The sequence below is a fragment of the Cervus elaphus genome, chromosome 19 (assembly GCF_910594005.1).
Source record: "Cervus elaphus chromosome 19, mCerEla1.1, whole genome shotgun sequence".
Taxonomy (NCBI): Eukaryota; Metazoa; Chordata; class Mammalia; order Artiodactyla; family Cervidae; genus Cervus; species Cervus elaphus.
The window spans coordinates 64,177,580-64,202,175 of NC_057833.1; the positions used below are offsets into that span (position 1 = coordinate 64,177,580).

Below are 24,596 nucleotides of genomic sequence, written 5' to 3' on the forward strand. Positions count from 1 at the left end.
TTCTTTTTTGGTGTTTTTGTTTGCTTGCTTTTGCTTTTCTGTAGTTCTCTACAATAAGCAGCTTTTACTTTCATGATTAAAAGTATGTCACTTGGTTTTTGGAATAATTTGAGATTATTCCAGAGTGATAAGCCCCTGATAATGTTTTTAAACCACTTTAGCAACTCTTCATTCTTTCTGGGTCTCTACCAAGTTCTTCTAAGGAGCAGTCTTTTCAAGATTTGTTTAGTAGGTGATGTTTACCTAAAAGGATTGAAGTGATGTGTGGTAATTTGTCCTAAATCACAAGTAAATTGTCAGCGGATCCTAAATTATTTTGTAAGAATGTCATTAAGCCCTTCTGATTCAAGGCTGGTGATGACTTGTCAGTGAACTCTGACCGAGTTTCCTGCTGGGTTACTTAGTAGCATGGACCTGCTGGACTGGTGCAGAGGACCCTGTGGCTGTCCCTCACAGGAGGCTTTCTTTAATCCCATTAGCAAAGAGAGGAGACTTTATTGTTGTTTCCTGAGAAGGTGGGGTTTTGTGTTGTCTTTTTGCAAGAGATCATCATAGATAAAAGGAAAATAGTAATTGACTCACTTTAAAAGGCAGAGAAGAGTATAATCTATTTTTAACTTGCTAAAATATGCTTTTTATGCCTAAGTAGGGGGGAAAAAAAATCTCAATTGATCTGGAATATCTTATTTTTTCACAATAATGGATAAATAATGGATTTTTATAATAACCTTTGAAAGGCAACTTAGTAATTAATACCTTTTTGTTTCTATGTCTATTTATGTAATCCATAGATGAACAGAATATAAGGACAAAGAAAATTATATTGGTGAAATCACTAAATAAGTTGAAAAGTAACCTTATAGTTGAAATAGGAAAAAAAAAATTATGGCCATCTTGGCTTAAACATCTTTAAAATTTTTACTTTGAAAACTTTGTTTTTCCTCATACCTGCTAAAGATTATTTCTTTTATTATCCAACATTTCCAGCTAGCTGACTTCAGCTCTTCCTAAATCTACAGACATCCTAATTTTGAGCCATTATATAATGAAAACATTGGATGTAATTTCCTTAGGTCTTCAGTTCTTAGTTGCCCTTCTTACTACAGATCTTTACACTGTAGCTCATGATTATAATTTGCATAAATGAAATTCATATTTATGAGTACAGATTCTGAAGCAACTGACAGGTGCAAGGTTGTCTACCATGCCAATTTATTGTTTGTTGTGTTATTTAAAAGAGAGCTGCTCTCCATGTTTTAAAGAAGAATATGTTCTGTGGTTGAATTGGAGTCAAATTCTAAAACTAAATCTCATTTTGTAGTTTTTTACATTTTTGCTTCTTTGTATAATATGGAGATGCTGGCGGTGGGGGTCAGCTGCAGGGCTTTTCGCTGAGCCCATTCTGTCCACTGGTGAATTCTCAGCATCCGCCCCCTCCTTTCTTGGGCTCTGTTTCAGGGGATGCACGAGCTGCTGGCTCCTATCGTCTTCACCCTCCACTGCGACCACCAGGCCTTTCTCCATGCCAGTGAGTCTGCGCAGCCAAGGCAAGTTTTTATGGGAGCTCCATCTATTTTTCAACCCCGCTGTAATCTTTTTTTTAACCTCAACACGTTTTGCATTGAAGATTTTGTAAATTGTAAGCATTTGTTTTGTGGTTCATGTGGCTGATTTTTAATTCCACTTAGTAATTGTAATCCTATTTCAGCTATGGGGAAACTTGGAATTCTAAATATTTTTGCAAGTCTCAGAGCTGTACTAAAGGAAGACATATATCTAACGGATCAAGAAGAGATTTTTGTTGCAATGGCGAAGTGCTAACAGTTGTTAATATTCATGCGTTCCATTCTACAGTGACCTGTTCTCTCACACTAAGCTGTAAGAGAACCTATTCTGAGACGTATTTTGTCCTCCCCAGATGCAGCTCAGTTCAGTTCATAAACAGAATAGTTTCACAAAGAACCCCAATTTAAAGAAACACAAATGAATTCCCATGTTTTTAGATACATTATTATTTCCAGCAAATAACTTCAGAAATTGTATTTAACTTAGGCTGATTGTTAGAATTTATTTTCTAATTTAAGATACCCTAACTGGGTGGGCAAGAGAAGCAGCCAGGAGGCGTCTTGGGAGTGGAGAGCCTAGGGACTTAAAGCATCAGGAGCGCTCGCAGGCTGGCCCCTCTCTGCGCAGGAGACAGAGAATTCATGTGTAGCCCTTTATCTGTCTGTGCATACAGTCTTTATTAATCAAAAGTAGCCATCCATTTTGCTGAACATATACTAGGGCATTTATCAAATCAACTTTAGTTCACTATTTCGTATGTTCGTCTTTTCTAGCTCCTTGGAGTTTTTCTAGTTACATTGAATGTATTGGAGAATTTCTTGAATCTGACTATAATAACCATATCTTAATTGCCATTGCCTCAGTTACTCTAAAGTATGATAAGGATGCAGTTAGTATTGAGATCCTGTTTTCATGCCAGTTTTATCTTTTTTAAAATGTATATGCAGACTATACTTCATAGAAGAACACGATTGAAAGTAGCTTTTTAAAAAACAGCTTTTAAATGAATTGGGCATGCTTCTTTAAGAGTTTCAGTCCTTTATAAAATAAAAGCAGCACTAGAATAGATTTGGAGGAGGTCACTGATTGATATTAAAACATATTAAAACTAGAAGCCATTGAAGGAAAATAAATCAATGTTTTGATATGGGATATATGACCAGTAATTACATATTTTCTTGTTTCATTTGGACAACTGATAGATTATTGTGGAGCAATCAATTGATTTTAGATCAGGCACATTCAAAAAATGTATTGTCACATTCAGCATTTGTTGTTTGGAATAATTAGATAGTTACATCACTGTGGTAGAGACAGGGAGCTAATTTGTTTTCAATCTTTATAGAAAGAAACATTTCATATGTTAATGGAGTTGCTCTTTTTTTTTAAAAAAGGCTAATGTTTTTTCATTTACACATTATATAAAAGTTGGCTTATGAGTATAGAATAAGGCAACCTCTGCATCTTTTTCAATTAAAAAATTACACATTCTGATTGCTTGTATTGCTGTTTTAAGTGAGGAAATGAAAACTCTCCTGAACCCTGAATATCTGGAACATGATGCCTAGTAAGTACAAAAACTTTTCTGTTATTTTTATTTTTTATGCCATTTTTACCTTAATGAAGATTTAACATTAGCGTTATATTATTTTTCTGATTTTTAGTGCCATGTTCTCACAGCTTATGGAAACTGCTGAACCTTGGTTTTCCACTTTTGAGCATGATGGTCAAAAGGTAATTATAATACAAATATTTTCAATGTATTTGAGGGAACAAATGATTTCAGTAAATAAAACTGTAAAATTAGAGAACAAAAGCCATTATTACTGCTATAAAAACAAAAATATAAAAATGCCTGTGAAATAAGTTTGAACTGGGGTTCTAAATCATGCCTCTAATTATTGACACATTTACAAAGGTAATATAAAAATTTTCATGTAAATAAAATAGAAACTTTCTTTTATATGTATGTATATTATGCATGCAATATAATTTCTTAAAAATTGCTGTAAATTTTTAATGAGAAGTGTATTTATCTACTTGATCTGTGCTGTCCTGGTGAGTAGACAGGCCCTGAAGTATATAGGTAAACTGTATCAAGTAGGTTGTTTTACTAATGCATCACTAAATTGAATTTGTATGTTTAGCGTCAATAATATTTATCCCTACTCTCTCTCACCTTTATTCTTTAACTGTAATTTTTGTGAAATGACATACCATGGCATTCACCTTTTTGAAGTGTACAATTTAGAGGTTTTTAATAGAGTCACAGGGTTGGTGCCTGCATCTCCACTTTCTAATTTCAAAACATTTCAGCACCCTAGAAGGAAATCCTGCCCCCACTAGCAGTCACTCCTCATTTCCCCCTCCCGAGAACCTCTGGCATCACTAATCTATCCTCTGTTTCTTTGAACTTGCTATTCTGGACCTTGCATGTAAATGAAATCATACAATATGTGACCTTTGTGACTGTCTGTTTTGACTTCGCATAGTGTTTTCACTACTCAGGACATAGCATGTATCAATACTTTGTCCCTTTTCATGGCTGAGTAATGTTTCCTTACATACATATATATCACATTTTATTTTTCCATACGTCGTTTGGTAGACATTTGGGTTCTCTTCACTTTTTAACTATTAAAAATAATGTTGATCTGAACGTTTGTGTACAAACTTTTTGTGAACATATCTTTTCATTTCTCTTGGCATGTCTCTGGGAGTGGAATTGCCAAATTAACTGTCATTTTAAACAAACATATATGCTAATTTAGGGATCATTCTGGCCTTTTCATTTTTATTGCACAATATTGGGAAAATTGCAAATTATTCTGACAAGGTCTGTTGTGTTAAGAGTTTTGGGTATATTATTTTCTATATGACTAATTTTTTTTATATTAGTATAATTGAATGTGTTCTGGTTAGAAACCATGTATTACTCAGTTCTTTCACTTTATCTCTTAGCCAATGAAATGGATAACTAATGCTTTTTATGCCTTTGGTCGAGGTCAGGATGAACTAGTGCCTGCAGGCCAATTTGGCCTGCCATCTGTTTTTGTACAGCTTGTGAGTTAAAAATGGCTTTTACATTATTAAATGGTTGAAAAAATAATCAAAAGAGAAATAATATTTTGTGACATGTGAATTACAAGGAACTCGAATTTCCATATCCATAAAGAAAGTTTTGTTGGGATACAGCCATGCCTGTTTGTTTACTTTCTGTCTTCAGCTCCTTTCTCATTACAAAGGCAGAGGTGGGTGATGGCAGCCCGGACTATGTGGCTTGGAAAGCCTCAAACATTTACTGTTTTTGCAGAGAAAGTTTGTCAAGTCCTAGCCTAAGTGATAAAGTCTTCCTCCAGCAATATATCACCACACTCTGTTCTGTAAGGATCATTAGAGGGGAAGCGTGCTGTAATACAGCACATGTGATGAACAATGTATTTTCAGCAGGTGATTTGGTGAAGATATAGACTTATGTGAACGTCAGATTTTGAGCAGAGTATTTGAATACATTTAATTATAGGCCTCATGATCATTTTACACAGTGGTCATTTTGTGTTTTATAACTGATTCAGAGTATCTGAGACACTGAATGATAAACTGTGAGGGCTGCCAGTTTTTACTTTTACTTATCCACGTTGCTTTCACTGAATCGTATGAAAATGTCTAAGACTACACAAAGACGCACTCAGAGAACACATAGATGTGACCTCTGAGAATTTGTATCAGTTACTGGTGTGTATCAGTGCATCATGTGTTCCTGAAAAGCATATCTAGTGAATCCCTTTTTCATCCTACCCTTTGTCTTCTATTTCATTATTCTGTCATCTTTTAAAGAAGAAAGTTGAGAAATTAATATATCCCTCTTTCAGGTCTTCTAATTCCATGGAAAATTCAGTTATATCACTTTGCATGCTGCCTTGTTCAGTGACGTACCTTTTATAAGCCTTTCGTGATGAAGGAAGCAATGTGTTGGTTTACATAGTGGTGTGAAATCATTATCTCACCGTATTACTCACTTTGTGGCCTGGCACTGATCTGTAAAACACACTTTGCATGCCACTAGTAAGTGGTTAGAAAAGTTCTCTAGTTTTATTGGTATTTGTGTTTGTCTCATCAAATGCAATGAGACCATCACAGCTTTATGTTAAATGTAGGTAGCATTCTTTATGGTAAGAAATCCTGAAGATAACTGTTTTACATTAACTCTCTTGTTTTAATTTTCCTATTAGATATGCTATGCTGTTTAGCATTTAAATAACCAGAGAGATTGCTTTCAAGTTTTTTAAATTTAAGAGATTTTATTATATTAGGTTGGTGCAACTGTAATTGCGGTTTCTAACTGGGAATTTTAAATCATTATAATTAGGGTCAAACACAACTTTATTCATCAAAATAGGAATCATTACAATCAACACATCTTTGCCAACAAGAAGTGTTTGTTTATTTCTATAGCATAAAAATGCATACCTTGGGATTCAACAAATTCTTGGAAAGCATTTTCTGCCTTCTGCTGGTCGTGGAAGCATTTTCCTTGCAAAGAATTGTTGAGATGGTTGCTGAAGTGGTAGTCCATTGGTGAGAGGTCAGGTGAATATGGCGGGTGAGGCAGAATTTCATAGTCCAATTCGTTCCACTTTTGAAGCTCTGTTGTGGCATGTGGTTGGGCATGGTCATGGAGAAAAATTGGGCCCTTTCTGTTGACCAGTACTGGCTGCAGGCATTGCAATTTTTGGTGCATTTCATTGATTTGCTGAGCATACTTCTCAGATATAATGGTTGCGCCAGGATTCAGAGAGCTGTAGTGGATCAGACTGGAAGCAGACCACCAAACAGTGACCATGACCTTTTTTTGGTGCAAGTTTGGCTTTGGAAAGTGCTTGGAGCTTCTTCTCGGCCCATCCACTGAGCTGGTCATTGTTGGTTGTCATATAAAACACACTTTTTCTCTCAGAAATGGTTCATTGTTTCATAGCAAAAGAGAAGACAACCCCTCAAAGTGATGGGTTTTTTGGTTTGTGGACCACTGATGAGGCACCTGGACTTCCCAGGTGCCAGTAGGGGTGAAGAACCTGCCTGCCAGTGCTGGAGACGCAAGAGAGACAGGCTGGTCATTGTCAACTTCTGATGGCCTGCCAGTATTCCCTCAGCATCAAGGCTCTTATCTCCTTTGCAAAACTTCGTGAACCACCACTGCGCTGTATGTTCGTTCACAGTTCCTGGGCCAAAGGCGCTGCTGATGTTGCGAGTTGTCTTCACTGCTTTATGACTCATTTTGAACTTGAATAAGAAAATCGATCAGATTTGCTTTTTGTCTCAACATCATCTCCATGTGTGTGTGCTCAGTTGTGTCTGACTCCTTGTGGCCCTATGGACTGTAGTCTGCCAGGCTCCTCTGTCCGTAGAAGTTTCTAGACAAGAATACTGGAGCAGGTTGCCATTATCTCCAGGGCATGGGTCTTCCCGACCCAGGGATTGAACCTGGGTATCTTGTGTTTCTTGCAATGGCAGATGGATTCTTTACCACTAGCACCACCTGTGAAGTCCTTACTCCTATCATTTCCTTAGTCTAAAATAAAATAAATGTAAACACCCAGCAAATAATAAGTCATTAGCATAAAAACATAAAGTGAGAAAGACACATTAAAATAATGTATACCATAACCATATTTATTTAAATACATATCAAATGGCAAAGTTCAATAATGCAAAATTGCAAATGCTTTTGCACCAACCTAATCAAGTATTCTGTTAGGGGAAATCTTTTTAAGTTACAGCATCCTGTTATTTGAAGAGAGTATACTGGATGTTACAAAATCAGAAAAAAGAGTTTTGGATATACTATTTTTATAGTAAATGATGGCAATATGGAGGTTTCCCTTTCTCTTTTATATACAAATTAGCAATGAGTTGAGCTCTAAATATTAATGTAGTCTTCTGACCTTTAGACCTAAATACACTAGGGCAGGCACTGTAGAAAGTCTAAAGGGCTGTGTTTCATTTTAAGACTTGAAATGATCCTGGGCAGCCAGATGGAGCCCCTTCCCATAAGCTTCCTCTGTCCTTACACAAGCCCCTCCCCTCCGCTCTCCTGTGTTTTCTGCTGCCCTGCCTAGTCAGGACTCTAGGGAGAATTCCAGGCTTTTTTTCTGTGTAGTTCTTTCTCCCAAATGGTGCAGGCAAGAGCTTCACCTTCTTTATGTCGCTGAATCTGGTCCAGTGACAGCTGATCCTCCTTTTAGAGATCTCACAGTTTGGGAGGCAGATAAGTAAGAAAGCAGGAAAGAGCAGACTAAACTGGGACACTGGAGCCAAAGCTGACAGCACAGGTGGGGGCCCGCCGGGGAAACACTGGGGGGAGCTTCACGTGGAGAGTGGCAGCCCAGGCTTTCTGCATGCACAGTGAGAGCAGGCTGACCACGTGAGGGACAGACTGCCACCCTGGCCAAAGAATCTGCATTGTTTCGTTTTTCCTAGAGTGAAAATAACGAGGAGCTCTTAAAAATGTCTAAGGAGGGACTCTGCCATCTTGTGACTTGTATGAAAAGGCAAAAAGATAACGACACTGAAAGATGAATTCACCAGGTCGGTGGGTGCCCAATATGCTACTGGAGAAGAGTGGGGAAATAAGTCCAGAAAGAATGAAGGGGCTGAGCCAAAGTGAAAACAACACCCAGTTGTGGACGTGTCTGGTGATGGACGTAAAGTCTGATGCTGTAAACAACAATATTGCATAGGAATCTGGAATGTTAGCTCCATGAATCAAGGCAAATTGCAAGTGGTCAAACAGGAGATGGCAAGAGTGAACATTGACATTTTAGGAATCAGTGAACTACAATGGACCAGAATGGGTGAATTTAACTCACATGACCATTACATCTACTACGGTGGGCAGGAATCCCTTAGAAGAAATGGATTAGCCTTCCTAGTCAACAAAAGAGTCCGAAATGCGGTACTTGGATGCAGTCTCAAAAACAACAGAATGATCTCTGTTTATTTCCAAGGCAAGCCATTCAACATCACAGTAATCCAAGTCTATGCCCCAGCTACTAATACCAAAGAAGCTGAAATTGAACGGTTCTATGAAGACCTACAAGACCTTCTAGAACTAACACCCCAAAAAAGATGTCCTTTTCATCAGTGGAGACTAGAATGCAAAAGTAGGAAGTCAAGAGATACCTGGAGTAACAGGGAAGTTTGGCCTGGGAGTACAAAATGAAGCAGGGCAAAAAGACTAACAGTTTTGCCAAGAGAATGCACTGGTCATGGTAAACACCCTCTTCCAAAAACACAAGAGACAGCTTTACACATGGACATCACCAGGTGGTCAATACAAAAATCAGATTGATTATATTCTTTGCACCTTAATATGGGGAAGCTCTATACACTCAGTAAAGTCAAGACAGGGAGCTGACTGTGGCTCAGATCGTGAACTCCCTATTGCAAAACTCAGAGTTAAATTGAAGAAAGTAGGGAAAACCACTAGACCATTCATGTAAAACCTAGATAAAATCCCTTAACGATTATGCAGTAGAAGTGACAAACAAATTCAAGGGATCAGATCTTATAGATAGAGTGCCTGAAGAACTATGGACGAAGGTTTTTAACATTGTACAGGAGGCAGTGATCAAAACTATCCCCAAGAAAAAGAAACACAAATATGCAAAGTGGTTGTCTGAGGAGGCCTTACAAATAGCTGAGAAAAGAAGAGAAGCTAAAGGCAAAGGAGAAAAGGAAAGATATACCCATCTGAATGCAGAGTTCCAAAGAATAGCAAGGATAGTTAAGAAAGTCTTCCTCAGTGATCAATGCCAAGTAATAGAGGAAAACAATAGAAACAGAAAGACGAGATCTCTTCAAGAAAATTAGAGATACCTAGGGAACATTTCATGCAAAGATGGGCACAATAAAGGACAGAAACGGTATAGACCTAACAGAAGCAGAAGATAAGAAGAGGTGGCAAGAATACACAGAAGAATTATTCAAAAAAGATCTTCATGACCCAGATAACCATGATGGTGTGATCACTCACCTAGAGCCAGACATCCTGGAGTGACAAATCGAGTGGGCCTTAGAAAGCATCACTATACAAACAAAGCTAGTGGAGGTGATGGAATTCCAGTTGAGCTATTTCAAATTCTAAAAATGATGCTGTGAAAGTGCTGCATTCAATATGTCAGCAATTTGGGAAAATTCAGAAAGCCACCAGCCTGAAAAAGGTCAGTTTTCATTCCAATCCCAAAGAAGGACAATGCCAAAGAATGTTCAAACTACCACACAGTTGCAGTCATCTCACATGCTAGCAAAGTAATGCTCAAACTTCTTCAAGCTCAGCTTCAACAGTACATGAACTGAGAACTTCCAGAACTTCTAACTTTTCAAGCTGGATTTAGAAAAGGCAGAGGAACCAGAGATCAAATTGCCAACATCGTTGAATCATAGAGAAAGCAAGAGAATTCCAGTGAAATATCTACTTCTGCTTCATTGACTTCGCTAAAGCCTTTGACTATGTGGATCACATCAAACTGTGGAAAATTCCTAAAAAGATGAGAATACAAGACCTCCTTACCTGCCTCCTGAGAAATCTGTATGCGAAGCAAGAAGCAGTAGGTAGAACAGGACATGGAACAAGGGACTGGTTCAAAATTGGGAAAGGAGTACATCAAGGCTGTATATTGTTACCCTGCTTATTTAACTTCTCTGCAGAGTACATCATGCGAAATGCCAGACTGGATGAAGCACAAGCTGGAATCAAGATTGCAATCAGCTATGCAGATGACACCACCCTTATGACAGAAAGTGAAGAGGAACTAAGGGGTCTCTTGATGAAGGTAAAAGAGGAGAGTGAAAAAGTTGGCTTAAAATTCAACATTCAAAAAGCTAAAATTGTGGCATCTGGTCCCATTACTTCATGGCAAATAGATGGGGAAGCAGTGGAAGCAATGAGAGACTTTATTTTTCAGGGCTCCAAGATCACTGCAGATGGTGACTACAGCCATAAAATTAAAAGATGCTTACTCCTTGGAAGCAAAGCTATGACAAACCTAGACAGCATATTAAATAGCAGAGACATTACTCCATCTAGTCAAAGCTATGTTTTTTTCCAGTAGTCATGTATGGATGTGAGAGTTGGACCATAAAGAAAGCTGATTGCTGAAGAATTGATGCTTTTGAACTGTGGTGTTGGAGAAGACTCTTGAGAGTCCTTTGGACAGCAAGGAGGTCAAACCAGTCATAACTACAGGAAATCAGTCCTGAATATTCATTGGAAGGACTGATGCTGAAGCTGAAACTCCAATACTTTGGCCACCTGATACAAAGAGCTCACTCACTGGAAAAGTACCTGATGCTGGGAAAGATTGAGGGCAGGCAAAGGCGACAACAGAGAAAGAGATGATTGGATGGCCCTACCAGCTCAATGCCATGAGTTTGAGCAAATTCTGGGAGTTAGTGATGGTAGGGAGGCCTGGTGTGCTGCAGTCCATGGGGTCGCAAAGAGTCAGACATGGCTGAATGACTGAACTGAACTGAAGTGAACTGATCATCAAACTTGAGGGGGCAGCTAAAATTTTCATGAAAGCACTACACGGAGTTAGAGATCTGTCTTTCCTTGTACAGGGTATGGGGTGGCAGGAAGGGAAGTCATCCTGCCCGTGTAGATTTTTTTTTTAAGTCAGCTACACTTTTGGCTTGGAGAATTTCAAAATCTTCCTACATAGCTGTTTTTTTGTGGGTTTTTTTTGAGATTTAAGTTTTATTTTTTTAATTTATTTTTAACTGGAGGGTAACTACCCTACAATGTTGTGCTGGTCTCTGCCATACAAAAACATATACATGCCCCCTCCACCATGACTCTCCTCCCCTCACCCATCACCGCGTCCCATCCTCTAGGTTGTCACAGATTACTGTCTGCCCAGCTTTTTAAATTGATCAAAGGACATTCAGAGAAAGCCTTCTTTTTTAGTATTAGTGTACTTTCTTTCTTGACTTTTTAAAAATTGTTTTAATAACTCAAAAGTAAGACAGTTTTCAATTACTCTTTTTTTTTTTTTTCCACATTTAATTCTTATGCCACAAGAAGCTTGTTTTCCTCAGAGTATTCACTTAGGTACTGTGGCTGCTGAGACACGCTGGCCACAGACAGAGAGACTAGATTGACTACTGTAGCCAAAATTGTCTTAAAAGACTGAATGTCACCAAAGAAACTGTTCAAGGGAACCCAATTAGAACATATTTTAGGTTTTTCCTGGCCTTTACTTTATGAGCACCATCATTTATGTGGCAATCAGTTTATTACTCCACATTTTAAGCGTTTGTCCTGAGTTGATTAAAGTAGTTGTTGGTTCTACTTTAAACTTTAATTGATAAATACTTTCAAGAATCATGGCCTTATATTTGTTAATTTCACCCTGAAATAATACCTGTTCCATTTTTCCTGTGTTTAGGGGAAAGAAACCCTGATGCCTCCTATCCCCTTTGCTAGACCACAGGATTTGGGGCCAACAATTGCTATTGTTACTAAAGTCAACCAGATCCAGGATCAGCTACTGAAGAAGCATGATATTGAGCTTTACATGCACCTGAACAGACTAGAAATTGCACCACAGATATATGGGTTGTAAGTATTCAATTTAAATTGCAGCAGCACCAAAGTTTGATTTATGGTGGTTTCTGTATGTTTTGGATTCATAGAAGCAAGAGTACAAGCTGTCCCGGCTGTATTTCCTTTCATATCTCCTTTGTGTTCTGTGAGCCAGACTCTGTGCTCACTGCTTTCATATGTCATCTTTCATCTAATATCACCCCTTTGTTACAAAGGAAGAAGCTGAGATGTACAGTGAAAGTGTAAGTCACTCAGTCATGTCTGACACTTTGCAACCCCATGGACTATAGCCCACCAGACTCCTCTGTCCATGGAATTCTTGAGGCAAGAATACTGAAGTGGGTTGCTGTTCCCTCATCCCAGGGGTCGAACCTGGGCCTCCTGCATTGCAGGCAGATTCTTTACCATCTGAGCCACCACAGAAGCCTGAGGTTTACAGTAACCTTACACACACTGAACAGTGAAATCATAATTCAACAGGTGAAACTGGATCCATAACCTGCAAAGCCCAGTGCAAAATAAAAATAAATGGCTCTTTAAAAGAAAATGAGCGGGAATTTCAAGATGGCAACAGCAGATCATTAAACCAAGCCTTCTGAGAAGTGCAGAGTCACACAGATTATATACATGTGAAGCAGCCCAGTACCCAGGCAATCCTGTAATATATTTGTGTTCTTTCCGCTTTATAATGTGCTTATCTGCTCTACCCTTTGGAGTGCATTTCTAAAAGTAAGATAAATGTCTCTCACAGTAAAAATAATATATTAATCTTCTTTAGCCAGATGATTTCTGTAACATTCTGTAGCAGGAGAATATGGAGCCAGTCACCAGTCACCCTTAGATGTATATGAGTGTGTGTGTGTGTGTATGCATTTAGTAACTTATAATGTGAGTATGCAAATTAGCAACTTTAATAAATATGAATTAGTTGTGTAGTGCTAGAGACAACAAAAGGATCCTTTAAATTGAAATGATATGGCATTCATATCTAATGTTGGGCATTCCCTTGGTAGATGTTTCTTGCAAATCACATCTTTCAACTAGATAGAATATGGAAAATTGAGAAGGTTTTATGAGATATACATAATAGGTTCTCAATGAATATGAGTTCATTATTTCAATTAGGAAGAACCTCAAGTCATAGGTTTTGAATCAGAGCAGAAGCCATTTATTTAGACCAAAGGAAAGCATGTCAGTGAGCGTTTTCTTTATTTCCTCATGTTACAGTCTGTCACTAATAACTACTACTTAGCTGTTCTCCTCTTGAAGCCCTGAACTCTAATTTGACAACCTCTGCTCTCCTGTTTTCATGATACCTGTTTGCAGTTTTGTGACTTAAGCTTGACTTCATCGTGGAGAGTTGCTCCATCATTTCCAGTGGAAGGGAGAAAGTTGTGGGAAACATGGGAAACATGGGCAGCACTGTAGGTTATCATCAAACTGGCATTTATCACACTTTTCAGTCTGGCTAATATGTGTGTGATTATAGAATAAAAATCTGTTGTAAAATACCAAGTGGCCCGGTCAGGAGGCAAATTCTATATTCTTTTCAACTATGTACCCCCTCCAGTGTTCTTGCCTGGGAAATCCCACGGACAGAGGAGCCTGGAGGGCTGTAGTCCCTGGGTTCACAAAAGAGTCAGACACAAATTAGCAACTAAACTACAGCAATGCACTCAAAGAACTGGTTTATTCAAATGCAGATCATTTTATAGCCTCAAAACTTGTTTTCTGGTCTAGAAATTTGTCTTAAATGTTGGAGAAAGAAACTAATGCTGGACACTTTTATCACTTCTTTGAAATGCTCTCTTGTTTGCTACCTCTTTGGCCAAGCTGGTGCTTTAGATTGTGGTGGTCGTGGCATGGACTTGGGTACGGTGATTTTCAGCCAGTGTATTCTGGTTTCCTTATCAGACATTAGTTCCCATCTGCTTTCTGTTCATAATGATTCATAGAACTTCTTTCACATCCAACCAGCACCTTCCCAATAAAATTCTGTGATCCCTGACATAATTAATTACTCTTAATCTTCTCAACTTCACTCTTTAGCTGTACTAACAAAATCAGAGCTTGCAGTGAACATAGCTGAAAAAGTTATCCCTTTATTTTTGTATAGATGTATTATTTAAAAATACACAATTTTTCATCCTTAGGGAAATCACTCATTCTCTTAATTGTTCTGTATTACATTCTGTAGTGCAAGGATTTTACTTACTTATGTCACTTATTAAATTTGATTTCATAATTTCTTTTGGTGAGGCAATGTGGTTGAGTTTCCCTATGTCTTTATGCTACCCTAAGCTGTACCACTCATCTATATATTTCCTACTGATGACTGTTAGAATGGGCACAAAGAATAATATGTGTAATATAACATGTGTAATATAAAATGGCAGTTAGAAGCATAGGCTTTGAAATGATACAGACTTGTTTAACCACTCTGAGCCTTGGTTTCTTCATCTGTGAAATAGAGATGAAAAATAGTGGTACATACTTCATGGAGTGCCTGTGAAAATTAAATCATAATATATAAAAATCATAGTGTTCAGTAGGAGATAAACATTGAGTATATGGTTAGCGCTGCTTTTGTTGCCATCATCTGTCATTATCGTTGCAGGGTTAAGATATCGTGGCCCTGTCAGCATGATGTACCCTGTGATCCGTGAGCCCTTCCAGCTCTGACTTTGGCTTTCTGTGTTTTCTTCAGTAAAGCATACAAGCTTCTACTTAAGTGGAAACAGAATAGCTGTCCTTTGTAAGGGTGCTTCTCAAGAAACAGCACAAAAGTGGAGTGGACTTTTAGAAACATCATAGCAGTTTGACAGAATAATTTTATCTCCTTGAACCTAATAAATAGTGTAGGTTTTATTTCATGGAAATAAATTAAAATTGTTAGTTTTGTTTTAGATCATACAAGTAACATCAATCTAAATAACTGCTGATGCTCTCTTCTGTGGCTGTTGGGAGAAAGCTTGGTGGAGAGAAGTTATTTAGCAAAATGAAATTACATCCCATATTGAGTCCAGGTTTCTAATTTTAGCCAATCTTAGCAGTTGCATGACACATTAAAATCTAATTAAATCTTCTTTCTGATACGGTTGTCGTTATCTTTAAGAGAAAGATTGGGGACTTCTCTGGTGGTCCAGTGGCTAAGACTCCATGCTCCCAATGCAGGGGCCTGGGTTCAATCCCTGGTCAGGGCACTAGATCCCACATGGCTGCAACCAAGAGACCAGGCACAGCCAAATAAATAAATAAATAAATATCTTTTTTAAATGAAAAAGGTTTTATAATTGCCCCATTCTGGTATTTGTGTGAGAATATATGTGGAAGTCTCCTGATGTGGCAAATATGCCATCTATAAATGCATTTGTTGCTTTTTGTTAATAAATGTATATAACAAAATTAGAGTTAATAATTAGTGTATCCACATGAAATGTGGAACTTTTTGTTCTAGTTCTGTGAAAAATGGCATTGGTAATTTGATAGGGATCACGCTGAATCTGTAGATCACATTTGGGAGTATAGTCATTTTCATAATATTGTTTCTTCCAACCCAGGAACACGGAGTACCTCTTCATCTGTTTATGTCGTCTTTGATTTCTTTCATCAGTGTCTTATAGTTTTCTGCATATAGCTCCTTTGTCTTCTTAGGCAGGTTTATTACTAGATGCTTTATTATTTTTGTTGCAATAGTGAGTAGGACTGATTCCTTAATTTCTCTTTCTGAGTTTTCATTGTTAGTATATAGGAATGAAAGTGATTTCTCTTTATTGATTTTGTATTCTGAGACTTTGTTAAATTCACTGATTAGGTCTAGGAATTTTGTGACAATATAAGTGGTGCTAGGAAAACTGGACAGCTACATGTGAAAGAATGAAATTAGAACACCACCTAACACCATACACAGAGATAAACTCAAAATGGTTTAAAAACCTAAATGTAAGACCAGAAACTATAAGACTCTTAGAGGAAAACATAGGCAGAACCTTTTATAACATAAATCATAGCAAGATCCTCTATGACCCACCTCCTAGACTAATGGAAATAAAAACAAAAATAAACAAATAGGACCTAATTAAACTTAAAAGATTTTACACAACAAAGGAAACTGTAAACAAGGTGAAAAGACAACCCTCAGAATGGAAGAAAATAATAGCAAATGAAACAACTGACAAGGGATTAACTTCCAAATTATACAAGCGTCTCATACAACTCGATACCAGAAAAAGAAACAACTGAATCAGAAAGTCGGAAAAAGACATAAACAGACATTTCTCCAAAGAAGACATACAGATGGCTAGTAAACACATGAAAAGATGCTCAACATCACTCATTATTAGAGAAATGCAAATCAAAACTACAGTGATGTGCTCGCTTCGGCAGCACATATACTAAAATTGGAACGATACAGAGAAGATTAGCATGGCCCCTGCGCAAGGATGACACGCAAATTCGTGAAGCGTTCCATATTTTTTAAAAAGAAAAAAAAAAAAAAAACTACAGTGATGTATCTCTTCACACTAGTCAGAATGGCCATCATCAAAAAGTCTACAATAAATGCTGGAGAGGGTATGGAGAAAAGGGAAGGGAACCCTCTTGCACTGTTGGTGGGAATGTAAATTGATGCAGTCTCTATGGAAGACGGTGTGGAGATTCCTTAAAAATCTAGGAATAAAATCACCATATGACCTGAGGAAATCAAACTTGAAAACGACACATGTAACCCAGTGTCCACCGCAACACTATTTACAGTAGCTAGGACATGGAAGCAACTAGATGTCCATCAACAGATGAATGGATAAAGAAGCTGTGGTATACATATATAAATGAAATGTTACTCAGCCATTAAAAGGAACACATTTGAGTCAGTTCTAATAAGGTAGGTGAACCTAGAGCCTGTTATACAGAGTGAAGTAAGTCGAAAAGAGAAAAACAAATATATGCTAAAGCATGTATATGGAGTCTAGATACAGGGTACTGATGAAATTATTTGCAGGGCAGCAATAGAGACAGACATCATCCAGAACAGACTCACGGACATGGCAGGGGAGGGAAGGAAGGAGAGACTGGGATGTATGGAGATTGTAACCTGGAAACTTACATCACCGTGTGTAAAATAGATAGCCAGTGGGAATCTGCTGTCTGACTCAGGGAACTCAAACCGGGGCTCGGGCCTGGAGGGGTGGGGTGGGGAGGGAGGCGGGAGGGAGGCTCAAGAAGGAGGGGACATGTGAATACACATGGCTGGTTCATGTCGATGTTTGGTGGAAACCAGCACAATTCTGTAAAGCAGTTACCCTTCAATTAAATAATTAATACATTTAAAATTAAAAAAATAATTAGTGTAAAAATATTAATTGTGCAAACATTGGCTAAAGTCGTTCCAAATTAGATTATCTTAATTTTAAATAAATTGATGATATTTATCTTGTAATATGGGAATAAGATCCTAGGAAATCTTGAATGTTATATAATAACTTGCTTATTAATGCTATTATTTTGTTTGTTAAAATGCATTATCTCCTGAATAACTGTGACAGGTTTTTCTGTCAGGAAATGTTAAATTGACTTACTATTTAGGTTAAACAAAGTTAATTTATAATTAAATATTTAATACATCTTAAGTGATATTATAAAATAATATTTCCTAAAAGTAATTTACACTGTCTTCCATTAACTTTGTGAAAGATTACGCCTGTTATACCAAAAATGAAATTTTTGTTACTTTAAAAATTCAGAAAATTTAGCATCTTGAGTTGTCTTTTGTTTGCTAATTATTAGACTTTTTAAAATTCAAGTTCTAACGGGCCTATCAGTGCATGCTGACTAATTTCCAAAGTAAAACATTGACTACATGAATCCAAGGTAATTTCTAACAGTTGCTGTTTGATGTTTTCATTTTAATATGAGAATGAGAATGTCCTGTGATTTCATCACTTAGGAATTATTTTTGTGGAAAAACCTCTAAAATATTACTTTTACCATTTCATCCCTATGTCTTATTTTGATTCCAGAAGAACCTAATCACAGCAGATAAAAATACAAATATTTAATGCTGTTTTCTTAATACTCAACACTATTTTAGAAAGAGATCAAAAATTGAAGTTTAAAAATAACAGTTTTTGCTAGGCCAGAGTAACTATTTTATTATCACTTTTAAGTATATTGAATCTGTATATTTTCAACTACATTTTATTCTTTGATATAAATAGAATACATAATAAGCATCTGTGGGATATGCAATTAATGTCATTTTTGAGGAAAGATCCTCATAACACACTTGGGCTTTGGCATTCTTAAATTACGAGCACTTTACAGCACTCATGGGATAAATCCCATATCTCCCAAATGTTTATTATGCATCTTTCATTTCCCTTATTTCCTATTTTCTGGATTAGCAGTTGTTTTGCTGTGTTGATGTCTAGTAATTTAGTAGAGGAGGTTCTTGGTTATTGATAAATAATCTGCTAAATTGTGATATTGTTTCCAAATATTTATATTACAGTGTATTTGTTCTAACACATATCAGTGTGATTGTGTATAACTACCAAGGTTTTTGAGCTGATATTTGAAGTATAATCATATGGTCAAAAATATAACTGTCATCAAAGTCAGTATAATTACTCACCTTAAAAATTCTCTCTCAACAGGTTAAGAAATGGCTTCATGTTCTAAACACAGTTAGTGATTGAAATGTTCTTATCTTTTTAATGAGCTTTACATTATGTGTTAAATATAGAATATATGTTTGATACCTTGTTATGCACTGGGCAGTCCCCCCAAGTTAATCCTTTTGAAAAAGCTGGGTTTTCCTCCTTCTATATGAAGAGTTACAATTAATAATTATGGGGAAAGATAATTATTTGAAATAATGATTAATAGTTGTTAATATTCATTGTTTCCTAAGGACCAGACATTGTCCCTAATGGCTTTCATCCACTACTTATTCTCACAACACATTGGTATACATATTGTGACCATCTCCATTTTGTAGAGGGCAAATAGGTAAGCGGCAAAGACCAGACAGGGTCAAGGCCTAGAATCAGAGGAGCCTTGTTACTAGTGATCAGAAACCATCCTACTCCAAGATTTCATTCCACTAAAATTCAGTGCAAAGATCAAAAAATGTTTGCAATGTACACAAAATATATAAAGAATAAAATGCAAATTTATATTCTTTATATATAATAAACCCTTAAAATTAGTAAGAAATTACTTTACCTATAAAGTATTTAGAAAACTAAAGTGAACCAACACATAGGAAGAAAAAGTCAATGGCCAACAAATATACAGAAAGGTTTTCAACTGTTCCAATATTAAAGAATTATAAATTAAATAGCATTTAACTCAGTGCTAATCTAATCAATTTGGGAGTCGATCAGGAAAGTAAGTAAAACACCTGATAAACTTGGGCTTCTTGACTCCTGATTGCACTTTTAAACTTATAGACATCTTAAGGGAATCATGGAGCAAAGGTCTGTATAAATATGTTTATCACAGTGTTATTTATGATATGAAAGGGAGACTAATTTCTAATAATAAAGAAAATAATAGGGTAAATAAGTTCATGTGATGAAATTAAGACATAAATTAAATTATGTATTTGTGAAATATATAATCCCAAGAGCTGATGCTAATGATAAATTCTAAGGGGAAAAAAATCACTAAGAAAAACTACATATAATCTATTTTCCTAGTTTAAAAACTCATATGTTTGAAATGAAAATTAGCCTGTAAGTAGTGTTAACATTGGTTATCTCTAACAGGGAATAAAGATTAGTGTTTATTTTCTATACTTTTTGCTATTTTCTCAGTTATCGCTATTTAATCACAGGTTGATTTTATAAGAGTTAAAAAAAATGTGATGGCAAATGTAAAAATGTGCTTAATTGCTATTAGTGAGCACACATGTCAATATCCAGAAAACTGAAATAACGTTGAAGACATATTTGAGCTACTATCAGTAATCTTTTAGGAACTAAGGAAAGTGAAGGCCGTGGAAAGAATATTTAACACTGTATTGACCAGAGACATATTAATACATCGTTTGCCACCTGGATATTATTGGTCAGAGTGTTTCAGTATTCACTTGCATAACAAATTGCTAGCCACAGGTGTTATTTTCTGCAAAAATCTCCTGGTCAGTAATGTGTTAATACGAAAGAAAAATTTTCTCTTTTAACATCTGCAGTGCAACAAAATGTATTTACTTCAATCTCTGACAGTATTTTAGAACTTCAAAAAAATAGATGATCTGTAATTCTTTGAAAGGCAAATTATATATATATATATATATAGTATGTGTTCACCAAAACAATTTGGACAAGATAGAACTTTGTTTTCTTTTCGGTAGAGAAGACCTTTTGACTGAAGATTTTTATTTCACCATTTTCATTTATTCTTTTGCTCAAACAGAGAAATTGAAGACGGGATGATATTGCATTTAGGCTGAAATGGAGCTTTGGGTGATAACTGTGTTCAGAGAGCATGAATGAGTGCGCTGCGGCCCAGGGCGGGTGGGGTCCTGGGGCCGGCCGCACGGCTTTGCTGCTGGTGCTGCACAGAGTTCCAGCATTTCAGAGTCTTTTGGAAGGCCACTTCCATAGCTACTCATGTCTCAGTTGTGCCACTTAAGTGAGTAGTTGAATATCTCAGGTTGACCAGTCCCTTGTTGTGGAGTTTGGTACCATCACAGGTAGCTTATTTCATGGCGGATTTCACTCACCTGTCCACTGTGCCTCCCAGTAGAATGTGTTAAAGTATTTGAATTCCCAGTAAATGTTAGACTCTTATTCACAAGGAGCTCTTAGCATTACATAGAGGAAAAAATAAGATTTGATATAATATAGATTTTGATTAAATCATGGCTTTAAAGGACTGGCAAGGTGGCATAGTAAATGCTAAAATTACAACTAACTGCTAAACAGTATTGACAAAAAACAAAAAAAATTGCTGGAACCTACCAGAAATGATAGCTTGCATCTGAAGATGAGGAAGTCACAATGAGGTGGTAGGAGGGGTGCAATCACAGTAAAATCACATCCCATACTGCCAGGTGGGCAAGCCACAAACCGGAAAATAATTATACCACAAAAGTTCTTCCATGGGAGTGGAAGTTCCAAACCCCATGTCACCCTTCGCAGCCTGGGAGTCTGGCAACAAGAGGGGGAACCCCAGGAGAATCAGGCGAATTGGGTGCTGAAGGCCAGTGGGATTTGATCACAGGGATTCCATAGGGGGAAAGGGAAGCAGCACTAGGAAGCAGCGATTAGCAACTAAAGAAGCGCCACTCCTGAGGGCACACACAGGGTCCTGTGTGCACCAGGACCCAGGAGAAAGAAGCAGTGATCTCATAAGAGATTAGGGCAGACCTCCCTGCTAGTGTTGGAGGGTCTCCTGCAGAAGCCTGGAACAACTGTGGTTCATTGCAGGGACAGAGACACTGATAGTAGCAGTTCTGGTGAGGACTCATTGGTGCAAACCTTCCCAGAGGCTTACGTTTCCTCCCTAAGACCTCTACCCCAGTCAACAGCCTGCAGGCTCCAGTGCTAGGACCCGTCAGGTCAGATAACTATCGGGCAGGAACACAGCCCATCTGTCAGCAGACTGGCAGCCTAAAGGCTTCCTGAGCACATGCCTGCCAAGGGAGGGATAAGACCCAGCTCCACCCACCAGGGGGCAGAAACCCTCCCCAGAAAGCCTGCATAAGCCTCTCTGACGCCTCATCCACCAGGGGAGTCAGGTAAAACAAGGTGAACTACAGCCCCCCAGCCAGTGGAATGGAAACAACAGCCGCAGAGAATCAGACAAAATGAGATAGCTGAGGGATAAGGGACACATCCCAGATGAAGGAACAAGATAAAACCCCAGAGGAACCTCTAAATGAAGTAGAGATAGGCAACCTACTAGAAAAAGAGTGAACAGTAATGATAGTGAAGGTGAGCTAGGATCCAGACAGCACTGGTCTAGATCTTTATTCTAGGATAAGGGAGAGGAAAGTGTCATTGAAACATAGTGATTTGGGAACTTCCTGATGGTCCATTTAAGATTTCACTTTCTAACGTACGGGTTGCATGTTCGATCCCTAGTCCAGGACCTAAGATCCCACATGCCTCATGATCAAAAACCAGAACATAGAACAGAAGCAATATTGAAACATATTCAGTAAATGCATTAAAAGTGGTCGAAACACACACACACACACACACACACACACACACACTTTGAAAAGCAATAATGGTTTTATAATCAATTCACACTGGTTGCACAGTGGTAAATAGATTGAAGGGGGAAGTAGCACTAGGGGAGCAGTGATTAGCAACTAAAGTGGTGACTTCTGTATTCTAGAAGAGAGGTACGGGTGGCCTGAAACCAGATAAAAAGCAAGGAGGATGATAGAGATAAGTGGACATACTTAGAAAAGACCAAGTTGCTGAATTTTCAGGACTTGAAATTAATTGAATGTGGGAGTGGGGAAGAGGGAAGAGTCAAAGATAATTTGGACAGAAAGGTTACTGGTGGTAAAAATGACAGATAATGAACAATAGGGAAAGAAACCTGATAGAGGAATTCATTGTGGATGTGCTGAGTATCATTTTTCTTTGGGACCTTTGGTATTCAGTAGAAAATTGTTTTATATAGTTCTAGAGTTTTGGAGACAGATTTAGGAGAAATGGTTTGAAAGTCCACATGCAACACGATGCTGATTGGAGTTGTTAGTAAAGTGAGACAAGAAGAGGGACAAATATCAAATCCTAAAACCTTCCAGGCACGTGTACATGACTTGCGTGTATTTAAAAGCAGTACGCAGTTTGGTCTAGTTAGCATTTTAACTAAAATACAGTGTTGTTGATGTGTTTGAGAGAGGGAAGACTGGAACCATGGAAACTAGTAAGGATGGCTTTGCACTTGTCTGGGTAAGAAGTGATAATAGCAGTGGAGGAGCGGTGGTCTGAAAAAGTGTTTCACTGATAGAATCTGTGATTTGGTAATAACCCAGACTGATAATGCCTATTTGAGAAAATGGAGGACCTTATGGAATGGAGTCACTATAATTTCACAAAATCCAATGTACTGCTGTTGGATCACTGTTTCGTTTGTTCTCAGGCAATCTGCCCAATCCATGTGTTACCAAACCCGACTGTCTCAGCTGCTTTCTTCCTCACCACCAGCCTGAAGCTCCCCTTGTCTTCTGTCCTGTATCAATACCTCTGTTCACTCATTGTATACTCTGAAGTTAACTATTTCCCTCTTCTTTGTGACCAGGAGCCATTAGGTATTATATCTCCAGTGTTTCTAACCTAGTCCTCTTTGTTAGTTTCTTAAGAAAAAAATGAAACAACAAAACAAAAACCTTTCTTTGAGCCGCTTCCTCCAGTAGCCCTACTTAACGCCTCTTTTTGTTTTCTAAACCTCCAGAAATAAATGTTCAATTTCCATTTTTCCAGTGATTCAGTGTCACTGTGGAGTAAGTGTAAATGGTTGGTCTAAATACAGTTAAAAGACAGTTTGGATGATTTTAAACATGACTCAACTACATGGTGTCTACAAAAATCTCACTTCAAATATGATGGTATTTGTAGATTAGAAGGTTGAAAAAAGGTAAAACACAAACATTCAAAGAAACGGCAAAAGCTATAATAATGTCAAATAAAGTAGACTTCAGAGCACAAAAAATTACCAGAGACAAAATGTGTATTACATAATGGTAAAAGGGTCAATCCACCAGAAGGATTTAGTAATCCTAAATGTGTGTATACTGAAACAACAGAGTTGCAAAATATGTGAACCAAAAAAGAAATGAAAGAAGAAAGACAAATCCATGTTTATAGCTGGAGACTGTTAATAATTGATAGTAAACTAGACAAAAAATATAGAACTCAATGATGGTAGTTTGTACTTTAAGAACCTAGAAAAAGAAGACTAATTCAAAGTAAGCAGAGGAAGGAATGAAGATAAGAATGGAAACCAATATAATTAAAAACACCACAAAGGTAATAGAATAACAAGAAACAGAAGAGTAAGAAAAATGAAGCAAAAACTATTTCTTTGAAACTAATAAAGTTAACAGGCTTGAACAAAAGAGAGGCAGGAGAGAAGGTGGGTATACTTACAGGAGAGCCCAACAAAGATCCTAGTGGTAATGGAGAGTTTTGGTTTATGACTGTGAATTGTAGCCTTGTCTAACTCAATGAAACTAAGCCATGCCATGTGGGGCCACTCAAGACGGATGGGTCATGGTGGAGAGGTCTGACAGAATGTGGTCCCCTGGAGAAGGGAATGGCAAACCACTTCGGTATTCTTGCCTTGAGAACCCCATGAACAGTATGAAAAGGCAAAAAGATAGGACACTGAAAGATGAACTCCCCAGGTTGGTAAGTGCCCACTATGCTACTGGAGATCAGTGGAGAAATAACTCCAGAAA

At 37.5% G+C, this 24,596-nt stretch overlaps 1 protein-coding gene and 1 non-coding gene across 4 annotated transcripts in view; both read left to right on the forward strand.

Moving 5' to 3' along the window:
* TBC1D5 (TBC1 domain family member 5) overlaps positions 1-24,596 on the forward strand; it is a 564,837-nt gene that overhangs the window by 327,622 nt on the left and 212,619 nt on the right. For all 3 annotated transcript variants that reach the window (XM_043875247.1, XM_043875248.1, XM_043875246.1), the window contains 4 exons: positions 1,459-1,547; positions 3,083-3,133; positions 3,231-3,300; positions 12,012-12,184. In XM_043875247.1, coding sequence (XP_043731182.1) covers positions 1,459-1,547; positions 3,083-3,133; positions 3,231-3,300; positions 12,012-12,184 — 383 coding nt within the window. The remainder of the gene's footprint in view (positions 1-1,458; positions 1,548-3,082; positions 3,134-3,230; positions 3,301-12,011; positions 12,185-24,596) is intronic.
* Positions 16,540-16,646, forward strand: LOC122676305. Its single transcript, XR_006335564.1, has one exon. It is a non-coding gene; the product is annotated as a U6 spliceosomal RNA (small nuclear RNA).